This window comes from Oncorhynchus nerka, linkage group LG23 (assembly GCF_034236695.1).
Source record: "Oncorhynchus nerka isolate Pitt River linkage group LG23, Oner_Uvic_2.0, whole genome shotgun sequence".
Classification (NCBI taxonomy): domain Eukaryota; kingdom Metazoa; phylum Chordata; class Actinopteri; order Salmoniformes; family Salmonidae; genus Oncorhynchus; species Oncorhynchus nerka.
In genome coordinates, this window is record NC_088418.1 from 18,926,022 (window position 1) to 18,941,911 (window position 15,890).

The 15,890-nt window shown below is 43.2% G+C and overlaps 1 protein-coding gene across 2 annotated transcripts; it reads left to right on the forward strand.

The window, feature by feature from the left end:
* The first annotated feature begins 145 nt into the window (after window positions 1–145).
* On the forward strand, window positions 146–11,993 carry LOC115106402 (ubiquitin domain-containing protein 1-like). 2 transcript variants are annotated; one of them, XM_029629104.2, is made up of 3 exons: window positions 146–932; window positions 8,330–8,557; window positions 8,823–11,993. In XM_029629104.2, exons 1-3 carry the CDS (start codon window positions 845–847, stop codon window positions 9,203–9,205), a joined length of 699 nt encoding a protein of 232 aa, XP_029484964.2. In that variant the 5' UTR covers window positions 146–844; the 3' UTR covers window positions 9,206–11,993. The 2 variants fall into 2 exon arrangements, with proteins under 2 accessions (XP_029484964.2, XP_029484965.1); XM_029629105.2 differs by lacking the exon at window positions 146–932 and adding an exon at window positions 1,166–1,245.
* Window positions 11,994–15,890: the final 3,897 nt, after the last annotated feature.

The following is a 15,890-nucleotide window of genomic DNA, read 5'->3' on the forward strand; positions in this document are numbered from 1 at the left end:
ATTTATCATTTGACCATTCATCTGCAAATAAATATGTATATAAAGTTAGTTTTGGCATGGTTGAGGACTTTCATTTGTTCAAGGGATGCTCCCCACCCCTGGAGGAAGTCGTGACGTGCCACAATCTGACACCCCTGGCCTTGAGCACGCGCAGGCGTAAAAAGTTACTGTTGCTACCCGCACCAGGAAGACAAGGGGATTTAAAAACCTGCCTGAGAAAAATTAGAAAGGTTTGAAATTGACCACGGTGTTAAACGGAGAATCATATCAACAATCATTTTGGTTTACAATCTAAGCTATCCGTTTAGAATACTTACCTGGTCGTGAGTACGTGAAAGGTTGTTTACTAATGTTAATTAGCTAGGGCTGTCTCGCGCAACGACGGATGGTGGTGTGCGAGTTATCAAGCCAGCGATCTAATGTGAGCTTGCTAACAAGTTGCTTAGCAAATTGTTGTCCACGAAGTTAGCTAGTTGGCACGCTAACTTGTCTAAGTAGAATGTATAGAGGGCAGTCTAGGCATAATGCAATCAATTATTGTTGACATTTATCCCGTTTAGCTTGCTAGCGAGTCTGCACGTGACTACTCCTTTTGGAATGTTGGATCGCATCAAACAATAATAAAGCAGAAGTAGCTAGCCTGCTCTTCCGTGCTTACAATTTAGTTTTGCGACCAGTGTTCACATTCAATCTAACGTTAATTTGTGGACTCTGCTATCAAGAAAAGCACCTTGACCTAGCGAGAATTTTGTACAGCGGATCTGGCTGTATCTAATTGTTTTGGAACTAGGTAGCGGTTGGCTAATAATGGGGCCCCGACATAGTTAGCCAACTGATAATAATCATGGGAGGATGTGTTGGGCGAGAACGTGAGGACACACAGGACCACGGAGCATCCAGAAGCAGTGGAAGAACACACCGAAAACGTGGAAGTAAGTAATGGTAACTGTGTTGTCTGAGTGCATCGAATAGGAACATAGTTCAACACATTACGTGGTAAATGTTTACCATGTAGTACCGTGTCTACCCATTTCATTACTACAACATATTAACCCCCAGAGAAATATGGATTTCGTCCTTAAGGTTCTCACTCTTAATAACACGGGTATCCATTCTGGACTGTGCCCAAATAACTGTAGGATACATTTGTAATTTCCCTTCCCCCATCTTGCAGGACACAAATGGACACGAGTTCCTTCCTGTTACCCCTCTACCAGTACAGACAAAATGTATGCTCTCACTACTGTAAGTCGCTCTGTATAAAAGCATCTGCTAAATTACTAAAATGTACCAACCGATGGCTGTATAAATAGCTACCAACACAACTAGGCTAAACCTGATTTGATCAGGGAAAACACCATTGGTTGACTGTCAATAATACATCATAGTAGTTGAGCTGACTCTTCACCAACAATGTTATCTTGATTTTTCATGTGCATGTCCATCACCTTGCTAAGATTATTTTCTGCAGAAAAATAGGAGCAGAATGCCATGTTTAACCTGTTATAGTTTGTTGGCGTTTAGTGACTGATGGAATGTAGATTGCTGCTAAAGCACTTTGCATAAAGACTAAAGCTACAGGCTCCAAATAGCTTAGGTTTAATGAAACACAAATTGGAAACTTCCAAGGGACACGGAAAGCAGTAAGATCCCTCCGCCACATAGGACCCATCAACACCTCGGCCTAATTTAGAAAATGCAATCTTACACTGGACTGTGGGACTGTCATAACACAGTTTCTAAACCCAGAGGCGCAACATCGCAAGACTTCTGGGAAAACAGACCATCCCAGGGTGAGAAGTCAATAAGTGAAGACCCGATGATGCATTTCTACGCATGAGCTTTCCTAGCCAACATCACCTTCAAGTGTGATCGGGATTTCTATTGGAGAAGCAGTTTGTCTTTCTTCATACTGTACGGTCTTTAGTCACAATGTGCCATTAGACTTCCTTGGTGTATTATACAACAGGGCTCCCGAGTTGGCGCAGTGGTCTAAGCCACTGCATCTCAATGCTAGAGGGGTCACTACAAACACCCAGGTTTGAATCCAGGCTGTATCACAACCGGCTGTGATTGGGAGTCCCATAGGGTGGCGAACAATTGGCCCAGTGTCGTGCGGGTTTGGCAGGTGTAGGCCGTCGTTGTAAATAAGAATTTGTTCTGCCTAGTTAAATAAAAACAAAATATATCAGAAGACCTCGTCTATAAAGTTGACTGAAGAGCCAACAATGATTTGTAGAGGCTTCAGGACCGTGTTTACCAAACCAAGAGGTTCACATTTAGTTTTTTGCCCTCGCACTACACCGCTGATTCAAATGGTGATCAGCTGATTATCTGAATCAGCTGTGTAGTGAGAGGGCAAAAACCAAAATGTGCAGCCCGAGTTTGCGAAACGCTACCTTAGGAGCAGTGAGCGTTTGATGCAGGTAGACTAGAGGCACTCCCAGGCCGGTAAAAAGAACAAGTCGTGTCATGTGGCCTACAGCAGTGGTTCTCAAACCTCTCCCTGGGGACCTCCAGCCATTCCATGTATTTGATCTATTCCAGAGCTAGCACACCTGATTCAACTTGTCAACTAAGTATCAAGCCCTTGACTGCTTGAGTCAGTGAGCGAGTTCAGGCCTGAGAGAGTTCAGGCCTACAACAAAATTGTGAAACGTCTGGGGGTCCCTGAGGAGAGGTTTGCGAACCACTGCCCTACGACAACTGTTCCACCGGGGCAGCGTGCACCAGGCCGGCATGCAGTGTGCCATGTGAAAGCAAGGAGAAGACCGATGTTTCTCAGTGCCATGTCTCCCATTATGGCTAGAAATGAATACCAGGGTGCTAAGTTAAGGACGACTTGCTGCCTTTTCTTTCCCCCACCTTTATTTAACCAGGTAGGCTAGTTGAACAAGTTCTCATTTACAACTGCGACCTGGCCAAGATAAAGCAAAGCAGTGTGACACAGACAACAACAGAGTTACACATGGAATAAACAAGCCAACACAAACAAGTCAATGACACAGTAGGAAAAAAAATAGTCTATACAGTGTGTGCAAAAGGCATGAGGTAGGCAATAAATAGACCATAGGAGCGAATAATTACAATTTAGCAGATTAACACTGGAGTGATAAATGAGCAGATGATGTGCAAGTAGCGATACTGGTGCAAAAGAGCAGAAAAGTAAATAAACCAGTATGGGGATGAGGTAGGTAGATTGGGTGGGCTATTTACAGATGTACTATGTACAGCTGCAGCGATCGGTTAGCTGATGTTTAAAGTTGGTGATGGAAATAACTCTCCAACTTCAGCGATTTTTGCAATTCATTTCAATCACTGGCAGCAGAGAACTGGACGGAAAGGCAGCTAAATGAGGTATTTGCTTTAGGGATGATCAGTGAGATATGTGGGTGGAAGTATTGTTTTATTCTTTGGTGTAGAACTTAATTTGGGTGTAAGCATTTGCTTAATTATAACCTTGGCCAAGTCATGTTGTAGCTACATGTAAAATAAAGGAAACACCAACATAGTGTCTGAATAGGGCGTTGGGTTGCCAAAACGGCTTCAATGTGCCTTGGCATAGATTCTGTCCTGAACCTATATTGAATGATGCAACACTATTCTTATGAAAATAATTATGAATACGTACTTTATTCAACTTGTATATTCTTCCACAAGAAATTCCATAATTTGGTGTTTTGTTGATGGTGGAAAACACAGTCTCAGGCACCGATCCAGAATCTCCCAGAAGTGTTCAATTGGGTTGAGATCTGATGACACACCCTTTAAACGGCCCTATGCTCATTTAAGACCCCTCTTCCAAAGTCACTTAGATCTCTTCTAGCCATGGTAGCCAAAATAACAGCCAACTGGGAATTTTTATACATGACCCTATGCATAATGGAATGTTAATTGCTTAATTAGCTTAGGATCCACACCTGTGTGGAAGCACCTGCTTTCAATAGAGTACCGAAGTATGAGTCATAATACCCATAAAAACTAGCGGTCAAACAAGGAAATGGTTTTAATCATTTTCCCACCATTCATATTTCCCATGGGGAATATTAGAAACACTTAAAATAAGGGCTTTGTTTCGTGTAGGCTTGCCCTGGCATGAGGGATAAGGGGACTTATATATCTCTCTATCTATATTGATACATCACCTTGTCCAAGAGAGATTTACATGGTTAAGGTGATATATGTATATAAATTGATACAAGTCCCCTTATCCCTCATGCCAGGGTAAGCCTACACGAAACACAGCCCTTATTTGAAGTGTTTCTAATATTCCCTATTGGAAAAATGAATGGTGGAAAAATGATTGGAACCATTTCCCTGTTTGACTGCTAGGTTTTAATGGGTATTATGACACCTCCACTGTGGAGCTCTATATCCACATCAAAGTTGTCTAGCAACTGGGGCTAAGCCTAGTTGATAGCAGTTTTCTAACAGCTTTTTGGATGTTCCGTGGAGGTTTGGCAGGCGAGGCCAAGTTTTATCTTTAGCCGCAGAATGTCGAGGAGGACTGTGTTTTGTAAAAGGCGACAAGATTGTCAATTACAGGGGTGATTATGTGTTCACAGTGAATTTGTGCTTGGCCCAAGCCTCGTTTTGACTTTCATATAATTCATTCCTACATGGCTGTTCTGTACTGTCTGTGAAATGGGTACTTCCTAGACTTGCGGATATGCTTTTAACTTGCAATGTTGGTTCAGGGCTGAAATTGGCCTACTTCAACATTGACATTGTAGGGGTGAAAGCATGCCGTAGGCCTCTAGGAACAGATCCACCCTATATTTAGTGTTATCGGGGGAGTGAGGTGCTCTGATGTAAGAATGTAATCTATTATTTTGAACCCAAGTCCCAAGATAATACTTTTTAACAGCCACATACAGCCCACCGCTACATCACAAGTGTATCTTTGTGTCCTGAAACAATACATAATGTGATCTGCAATGCAGTACTGTCTGTAAAATGCATATTACCAACACCCCAGTGTGGCATTATCTGCCCCTTCGTAACCTCAACAAGCCCCACATGAGGAGCACACCCTGCTATTGCGTCATGTCTCTGGAATGCTTCTCTAATGCTGCGGCAACATGGATTCATGATGGGTGGAGGTGCTCCTTGGCCTAGTGCTGCAATATCTGCATACCTGGAAATAGTCCTGCACGTTTCCAAACTATTTGCTAATCTGATGTTGAAACGTTAGCTGGTAATCAAGGCAACACATTAGACCTATTCACTTTTTTTTCCCAGAGGCCTAGTCTAGGCTATATGATGACTGGAAAGTCTACAAGTCCTTTTTCCCAAGACAGCATGTATGTTGAGTTGAACAGACAGTATATGATGTCCCTTACGACAGAGTTTCCCAAACTCGGTCCTGGGGCCTCCCCTGGGTTCACATTTAGTTGTTGTTTTTTTGCCCCTAGGACTACACAACTGATTCAAGTAACCAACTCGTCATCAAGCTTGGATTATTTGAATCAGCTAGGGACAAAACCAAAACAGGCCCCAGAACCGAGTTTGGGATACCCTGCCTTACGACATCACATAGTGTTGCACACACAGTTGTGTCCTAGTCCTGTATGCTGCCTGATCCAACAACTCATAGACTAGTCCATTACTCTGCTTGAGTGCTAGTATGAAGATTATTACACTCTACTCCCTGTTTATCCTACACTGAACCACCGTTTACTCCTTGTAAGCTACCTGCACTCTAAATAATTTGTTTGGTGGAAAGGTGACCCTTTTTTAAATACTTGGCAACTGTCTTTGTTGCCCCTCCTTGCTGCACTTGGTTAGCCTAGTTGTCAATGAAGAGCAGAGATACCGCTGGTCATGTTAGGACAACAATCGCCGCCTCAGCAGACTCTTCTTTGACCATTCAAACACTCGTTTGTTAGCTAACTGGGCCCGTTTAGTACCATGTGACAGACCGAGCCGAAGTCACACTCTGGTGCCAACTATAAAACTCAGCTGCTCAGTTTGACACCAAGTCCTCATTGGAGGCCGGGACCTACCTCTCCATACCCTTCTGAGAGCCTGGCCTGGTGCTGAAGGAACACTTTACCACATTCTGAAAAGTGTTTTCCTGGCTTCCCCGATAGGTGTGCAGTGCTAATCCAACGCTAAGCATGGATTATCTTTCAGATGTACATGGTGTCTGCATATTCTAATTATAAACCCCGATTGAGGGTATAGAGAGCTGTGTGTGTGTGTGTGGGGAGGTTCTTTGCTAGCAATGTAGGGAAAACTTCTCCAGATGGGCAGGCCCAAATACTCCATAAATGTCTTGTTAACTGTTGCATCTGTGCTAGTGAAACGTTTGGAGATGGGAACGCCCAGTGCAACTGAGATTGCCACACACTCACTCTACGCTATCCTGGACCGTGTATGGCGCGGGAGGTGGAATTTTATTGTCCAAACACCCCCCCCCACCCCCCCGCTCTCGGGAATGCCTCCTTTGCTCTGTCATGCAAACGAGCAGAGCCTAGATTGGTGTTGTTTATGTTGTGTGGCTCACCTGGCTGCCTTGAATCTGGCAGAGAGGGGTGGACTTTGGTCATGATGATGTGGAAGAGGGTTTATTATCGCTGGGTGTACTAGTCCTCATGGAATATCTAACACTGCAAAGGCCTGCTGTGGCATAGCCAGAGCAACGTGTAACGTCTATTAGATTCTTAAGTATCTTTCTAGGGCTGTTTCTTTTAAAGAGCTCTAGTCTTCTGTGTCTTGTACAACTTGCTTATATGGTATTATGATGACCTTATTGAACGTAGGTGATAGACTATCCTATTATAATGAGATTCCAGGCATTGACAGACGCCACAACATTGTTGCTCTAGTTTCGTCCATGGTAATGACTGTCGTGATGATGCCCCCCACATTGTCTAAGCCCCCTCTACTAACATTCTTTAATGGGTGTTGTTCACTCTGCGTCGGAGATCAATGGCTGCTGGTAAGTCTCCTTAGGTAATAGGCTATCTAGTCTATTGTACTTGGAAATTAATATTTGAGTAATTTAGCAGACGCTCACATACAGAGCGAGGTGAGACCACAACATAGAGTATAGAGCACATTTAGGGATGGGAGGGGCGAGAGACCAGAGGTGGCGGAATGGAGTGCTCTGGTTTGGGTGTAGGGTTTGAGCATAGCTTGAAAGTAAGGAGGGGCAATTCCCCCTGCTTCTCCGTGGGTAGGCACCAGAGTCTTGATGCGAGCATCGACTGGAAGCCAGAGTGTGCGGAGGAGTGGTGTGACGTGAGAGGACTTGGGAAGGTTGGACAGTAGACGGGCTGCTGCGTTCTGGGTAAGTTGCAGGGGTTTGATGGCACAAGCGGGGAGCCCAGCCAACAGAGTTGCAGTAGTCCAGACTCCAGACGGGAGAGGACAAGTGCCTGGATTAGGACCTGCGCCGCTTCCGGTGTGAGGAAAAGTCATACTCTGGATGTCGTAGAGTAAGAACCTGCAGGCACAAGTCACTGCTTTGATGTTTGCAGAGAACGACAGCATGTTATCCAGGGTCAGGCCATAGTTCTTTCCACTCTGGGAGGGGGAGCACCGTGGAGTTGTCAACCACAATGGAGAGGTCTTGGATCGGGCAGGCCTTCCCCGGGAGGAAGAGCAACTCCGTTTTGTTGAGCTTGAGGTAGTGGGACAACATCCAAGCTGAGATACCTGCCAGGCACGCAGAGACGCCACCTGGGTGTCAGAATGGAGGGAAGAAGAGTAGTTGAGTTTCATCCGCATAGCAATAATAGGAGAGACCATGTGAGGATATGACAGAGCCCAGTGACTTGGAATAGAAATGGCTTAGTGGCCAACAGATAGTTGGAGGAAGGCAAAGAACCTGGATTGCAGCCTTGACAGAAGTGATGATGTGGGAGGTACTCCCATTGCCCTATCATGTCTTCCGAAAACCGTCAAAAGGCCAGATATATGCAGCAGACATTCCCTATCGTATGCTAGATGGTAAATACCCAGATAATCCCCATGCCCAGATAAGAACCTAGAGTTAACATGTTTACCATGTGGGTACCCTTGCCTTGGACATGCCTACGATCTAACTTTGGGAGGTGTTGAAAACAGTTCTGTGTAGCTTAACTATATTTTGTAACAAATAGGCTAGAATGGGTATCTGGCACTTTGACATTAGCCCTTGATGTAACCATATGGGTTTTTAGAGAGATGTAACCCAGTATATATTACTGAGCATGTGACTAAAACTGTACCCGTTTCAATGCACTAAACAATGACGTGTAGTGATATTCTGGTACGTAGTCTGTAGGTCGATATTAGAAAAGCCTTCTAACAATGTGACTTTTTGTTGTGTCCCTCCCTGCAGGTCGCAATGAGCCCCTGAAGAAGGACAAGCCCAAGTGGAAGAGTGACTATCCCATGACGGAGGGCCAGCTCCGCAGTAAGAGGGATGAGTTCTGGGACACAGCCCCGGCCTTCGAGGGCCGAAAGGAGATCTGGGACGCTCTGAAGGCAGCCACCGTCGCCATGGAGTGCAACGACCACGAGCTGGCTCAGGCCATAGTGGACGGAGCCAGCATCACACTGCCTCACGGTCAGGCACACACACACATTTAAGATATGGGGAAGCTATGATAACCTGGGGGCACATTTGGAATCTGAATAGACTTGAACTGTCAGTACATTTGGAACAATGGTAATATTACACCATGATGTATTTGCACAACTCTTGACCTGATTTATGAAATCTGATTCATGTTTCTCTGATTCATGCCTGAGTCAAGACCACTTCCTGAGCAGTTGTGAAGTAACACACATTTAGCAACGGAACATGTTTTTTCCCTCTGTCTGTGTTCCAGGCTCCCTGACAGAGTGTTATGATGAGCTGGGTAGCCGCTACCAGCTACCCGTCTACTGCCTGGCCCCTCCGGTCAATCTGATCTCCGAGCGCAGCGACGAGGACCCCGGCGACAGCCCCGAGCCCACAGCCGCCCCCAAGAAGGAGTTCCAGCTCAAGGTGCGCCTCTCCACGGGCAAGGACCTGCGCCTCAGCGCCAGCATGGCCGACTCCATCGGGCAGCTGAAGAAGCAGCTTCAGGCCCAGGAGGACATTGACACGGCCCACCAGCGCTGGTTCTTCTCAGGCAAGCTGCTCACGGACAAGACCCGCCTGCAGGACACTAAGATCCAGAAGGACTTTGTTATCCAGGTCATCGTCAACCCGCAGGCCCCCATTAACTAGGTCCCAGTTGAAAGGAGGATCGACGGAGGAGCCCTGGATAATGGTTTTACCACTGATCTGTAAAACAGAGAGGTGATTTGGGGAATTACAGTTAAGAGATGAACAACAGAAGGGAGAGACTCTGAAGTGCTGCTTTTCAATGTTTCATTGTTTACCATTAAAGAGTGTGGTTCTTTTCAGTGTGTCACTTCTCTATAGGACGGTTGGTTGATCGATCCAGACGTTTCAGACCACTCACCCTAAGGGGTGTTCACTGTCACTCACCACACTAACTTTGAAGTAAATCATAGCAGAATTGCCCTCCAGATGTGAGACACTGCAGGTGTATGGCATGTGCAAGGGGTCTGCGTCTGCACTAACCAGGTGCCAATTGAAATCACAGAATCTTTTACATAGTTTGTAAAGCACATGTTTTTCTTTCCCTGCTCTCTACTCTGGTACCCTGTAATGGATACTTCCCATAATACTCCCTTAAGTGATATACAAAACTTTTTGTCTCATTGTTTTCTTTCTTTTTTTGAGTTAATCTCAAAACAAAGCTTTTTTGCACAGTTGATTTGTACTTGCGTGGTAGTTTGTGTGCCTTCAAGGAAGAAAACAAAACAGAATCCTTAGGGGGGAAAATTATATTTTTACTGCTAAAGCCTTCTGTCTCTAGATTCAGGAATAATCGTTTCATAGATCTATACAAATCCTAAATATACTGCTGCATTTTCGATCAGCTGTCTCTATATCAGTTATTGCATTTCAAATGTACAACTGGTGTTTCCATGGATGTTAGCCCCATGTTGTCCCTAATGGTTGCATGCGCCCCCCACGCTCCCATTTGTCAATGTACTGTAAAGTGACAATGATTAGAGAGCATAGCCCATTTATGCTGTGCCACATTACAATCCTGAGGTGAAATGGGAAGCTCGAGCTACAGTGAAGATGATAGGAGAACGTCTCTCTGTTTTAGTATATAGTCATGGAAGAGGAACAGTGCTTTTCTGGCTGTCTCGGGTGGCACCTCGCTGCACATGAGGTGCTCCTTTACCCTTCACATCAGTCCTTTGCTTTTCCATCTCTCTCTAAGTGCTTGTGACTCTTTCTTTTATGGCCTCATCAAAATAACATAAACAAGATACCCCAGTGGTGGATAGTTAAGCTGGAGGTGGGAAGACTTGTTACCAGGTTATTGTAATCATAGTTATGCTATCATTTAAAGGGATATTTTGGCAATGAGGCAATTTATCTACTTCCCCAGTGTCGGGTGAACTCGCGGATACTATTTTTATGCCTTTGTGTTTAGTATGAAGAAAGTTAAAGGTAGTTTCACAAGCCAATGCTAACTAGTGTTAGCGCTCTGACTGGAAGTCTATGGGTATCTGCTAGCATGCTATGCCCTTTAAGGATTTTAGGTTTGTTGTCTGTATTGGCATTTGAACTTTATCCAACTTTTAGATCAAACAGTTGATCAATGTGCTGGGAATATATTTGTTAACCTTTATGCAAACTTGAGTATTTCTCTCAACTTACAATGTATGTGCAATGCAAAATAGACCTCGTACCTTTTGATTCTCCCCTTATTTAATATATACAGTAGCATTAGCTATGACTATGTAAAGGTTCTCAGAAACACAACATAGGAGCCTGCTATGTTCAGATTGCTTTGTTGTTGTACAATCAACCTTTGATCTTGTTCAGAGTTTCATATTACCTTCATCTCTGTTTTGAAATGTTGTCCCATCTATAAAAGTGTTCAAATGGCCACTTCTTTTAATGGGATGTCCTCACTATAACAATCATGTACCTTGCGTGAATTGGCTTGGCCCTTGTCCCCCCCCCACACACTTTGTGTGACGGTTAGCACATCCATTTGGGCTCAGAAAAATACCTAACTTTGCAATAGGGCCTTTTTTACAGTCTCCCACCTCTTCTGTGTAAAACAGCAGAGACCCATGTTCTGTTAGCTGTGTTGCTTCATCTTGTCTCAATCCGTCCTTGCAGAATGTGGCTCAAATGTTTGCTTCATCTAGGTTCATTTAGTGCTATGAGAGGTAACGAGATACGTCGGTCTAACATCAATGTACAGCAGTCCCTACATCGGACAGCACAAAAATAGAAACCTCAATGTAATCTATGTGAGAGAGCTGCACGATGTTGCCAGTAAGGACAAATCTGATACCACCGAGCAATGACATCACACAAGGGCCGTGGTTCGATCCAGGCCAGGGGAGCAGGAGAGAGAGAGACTTCTCTGCTCTTCCTTCAGTTTTCTGAGGCCTGTGAACCTCCCATCACAGTAGTTGGCAGAGATTTCAAGTCTAGGAAAGATCCCTTATGCAGGCAATTAATCAGACACGCTTTGTGTTTTAGTAAGAACGTACAAGTATATTTTGTATGCATGATACGTGTTTGATCATATGGGGATCAGATCAGGAGTTTCATTTGTATGTTTCTGTAAAGTCATATATTAGTCATGGTACACAGGTGGACTCAGTCATGCAGTAGCCTAAATCTGGTAATATGGCCATGGATATTTATTAGTTATTTTGTGGGTTACTTTAGGACACCATGTACACTGCTTTATGTTCCTCTCGGACCTCAGATACCAATAAGCCATTGCATTTTAATCAAGCATTTTCACCAGGGTGGATCAAGAGGCCTTGCTCAAAGCAGAAACATGCAAATTGTGTTTTTGTTGATGTCCACAAGGATGTATAAAGATATATATATATTTAGTCATTTGGAAAAATATAAGTGATTATTACATGAGATTTCTGATAATTAAAAATGCTTACAACAACTCGTTTTACAAGTGACGTGTACATTTATAAGCTGATTTTCAACCCTGTTTTTAGCTGTAACATAATTACACTTATTGTTAAAGGAAATCTCTCTTCATTTTATCCTGTAGCCAAATCTGTATGTGGCCTTGGACCAGAATATCCTAACTAACCTCTGAATAACAATCAAAGTCCATTTTTATTAGTTTAATTGTTTGTGTTCTCTTGTTCCTTTGGTGATCCATTTTTAAAGTTCAATACTTATTGAATGAACCTTCCTGGACTCGCCCCACACAGTGCAAGATCAGGTCATTGATTTAGGTCATACTGCCATCTTGTGGATATACAGTACAATTTCGTGTATTGATTATTGACTGAAATTCTCTTGTTGCGCACTAAAGAAACATGAGCACTTCCTTTCTTCTATAGAAATAAGATAAAGGAAGAGAGGGTGAGCGAAAAGCACATGGAGACGTGACACGAAGCAGAAAGATCGGCTACTCCTGGACTATAATGCAGAAGACCGGAGAGTATGAAGTTGAGTACTCGGTAGAGTCGTTGATGATGGCATATGCTCCTCATGGGGCGACTAAGCCATCTATTCTACTCCCACTAATTCAAGTATTTCCAGTCTTATTGCTCAGATCCCCACCATTCAGCTTTACTCCCTGTCTGTATAACATGAATGAGAGACCATGCTGTTACCCTAAAGACCAAGGGTATGTTTTTGCTGAAAGCCATATAAGGCTCTGATTTCCCTGACCTCTGTGTTGAAGAGTTTACAAACCCCTGCATTATCTCTTATTTGAATATACTATTCTCTTACATTATGTAATTTACGTGTCAGTCATTTTGTTTTCCAGAACCGGAACACTTAATTGTGATCATATCTTCAACAAATGTAACTTTGATGGGACACAATGAGCAAAGGATGTTGGTGGGTTACTGGGCTTTCTGGCTCTAACAAGGTATGTTTGGAGTCCCTGATGAGCCCAGTGAGAAGGTATGACTGCTGAGCAGGCTCAGGTCTGGTCTTGTGTGTTTGGCTGGGCTTGTCTGATCCAGAAGGAAATACCACCAGATTAGGTTGTGCTGAGTTACAGGATATGCAGCATTCAGTCGACCATCTTCGGTTAATTGAAGAATAATTGTGAAACATTAAAGTTATTATTTTTAGATAAAACTATACTAAATATATTCCTGTCACCAAATAATTGATTAAAACACACTGGTCTACAGTAGCCTCAGCAGCACTCTGTAGGGTGGCACCATGGTGTAGCCGGAGGACGGCAAGCTGCTTTGTAAATGACATCGCCGTAGTCAAGAATCGGTAGGATAGTCAGTTTTACGAGGGTATGTTTTGACAGCATGACTGAAGGATGCTTTGTTGCGAAATAGGAAGCCAATTCTAGATTTAATTTTGGATTGGAGATGCTTAATGTGAATCTGGAAGGAGAGTTTACAGTCCAACCAGATACCTAGGTATTTGTAGTTGTCGTGGTAAACATTAAGTGTTGGGCCACCACGAGCTGCCAGAACGGCTTCAATGAGCCTTGGCATAGATTCTAAGTGGCTGGAACTCTATTAGAGGGATTCGAAACCATTCTTCCTCGAGAAATTCAAAAATTTGGTGTTTTATTGATGGTGGTGGGAACCGCTGTCTCAGGCTCCTCCCCAGAAGCTCCCATAATGGTTTAAATTGGGTTTAGATCTGGTGACTAAGTCGGCCATGGCATACGGTTTAGATCGTTTTCATGTTCATAAAACCCTTCAGGGACCACTTGTGCCCTGTGGATGGGGTATTGTCATCCTATGGGCTGGGGGCATAGCAATGGTGGCCAAAATAATGGGCAACTGGGCCTGCCCAGCATTTTAATAGATGACTTTAAGCGTGATGGGATGTGAATTGCTCAGGAACCACACCTGTGTGGAAGCACCTGCTTTCAATATACTTTGCCTCCTTAATTACAATTTAGCGTTAAAGTAAATTATTTCGCCTCTATGGCCTATTTATTGCCTACCTTCCTACTCTTCTACATTTGCACATACTGTACATAGATTTTTCTATTTTTTTTTCTATTTGTCGCACTTTTTTGCTTTATCTTGGCCAGGTCGCAATTGTAAATGAGAACTTGTTCTCAACTGGCCTGCCCCTGTTACAATAGACATTGTTACTTCACACAGTCTGCACTTGGGACTTACCTTGGTAACTGATAGAGCGACGGTTGCTGATAATGGGCCTATGTAGATATTCCATTAAAAAAATCTGCCGTTTCCAGCTACAATGGTCATTAACAATGTCTACTTTATTTATTGTCTACTCTACTGTATTTCTGATCAATTTGTTATTTTAATGGACAAAAAGTTGCTTTTCTTTCAAAAACAAGGACATTTCTAAGTGACCTCACTTTGAACGGTAGTGTGTGTTTTCTCAAAAACAGGTTATGGTCAATGTCAGAATGCAGTGAAATCTAACAGTTTAGCTCCCACTATCTTCTTATCCATTTATTTCACCCAATCATAAATCATTTGTGTCAATGTAGTACATGTTGAGTGCCCTTCTCTATAAGCATGCTGAGCCTTTGGTCTAACACCATCCCCCCCCCCCCCAGAAGTTTGCTAAGAACTGGCAACAAGCTGATTGGTCTGCTGTTAGAACAAGTAAAGACCGCTTTACCACTCTTAGGTAGCGGAATGACTTTAGCTTCTCTCCAGGCCTGAGGACCAACACCTTCCTCTAGACTCAGATGAAAGACAGGAGTGGCCATAGTCAGCTACCATCCTCAGTAGCTTTCGGTTTCAGTTGTCAATGCCAGGAGGATTGTTATTGATCAAAAACAATACTTTTTACACCTGTCCCAAAATAACTTTACAAAGTTCAAACTTACAATGCTTTTCTTTCATTTGTTTCTTTTATGCATGAATACGATGGCTCAGTATTCGTTGTTAGCATTCCTGCTTAAGTTTGCCCACTTTACCAAATGAAGTAGTCGTACAAATAATTGGCAACATCAAAAGGTTTTGTGATGAGTTGTGCCATCGATGAAATATGTAGTTGAATTGGTCTTTCTGCCCGTAATTTCATGTGAAGTACTCAAGTTGTTTCTCTACAGAATTCTTTATATCATTGATCTTGGCTTCATAATACAGTTTCTTGCTCTTAGTTTCTCAATTTGCAGTAAGTCAGCCAGTCAGATCTGTAGCCAGACATATTAGCCACTCCTTCTACCCCATCTCTTTCAACCATACAGTTTTTCAATTCCTCATCGATCCATGGAGCCTTAACAGTTCGAACAGTACATTTCTTAACAGGTGGCATGTATGTTAAAAAAATTGGAAGAAGCTATGTCATAAATGCATCAAGTGCAGCATCTGGATGTTCCTTATTATCACATCAGACCAACGTCAGCCACAAGAGTCACAGCAAAAAGTTTGTGTATGATTCTATTTTAGGCTCAACTTTTGAATCCTTGGTTCTCCTAGATATAGCATCCAATTACTGCATCCAATGGTTACGGAAACCTGTTCTACAGTATTAGTAAAAATGTGATCAATACATGTGGGTGATCTTGTTCCTGTAGTGTTTACAGGCATTGGTTACAGTGAGAAGCTTCCTTTTGAGCGGAAAGCTTGATGAAAACCAGTCACTATACATGTCCCCAGGAAAGTAGACCTCTCTGTTTACATCACATACACGATCAACCATTTCACACACATTATTTAGATACGGACTGTTAGAACTTTGTGGCCTATAACAACACCATAAAGGAATAGGCTTTAGATGAGGAAAGTGAACCTGCCGCCACAGTACTTCAATAACACTTGACATGAGATCTTCTCTAAGAATTATTGGGATATATAATATATTCTATATACAAAAGTATGTGGACACCATGTCAAATTAGTGGATTCAGCTA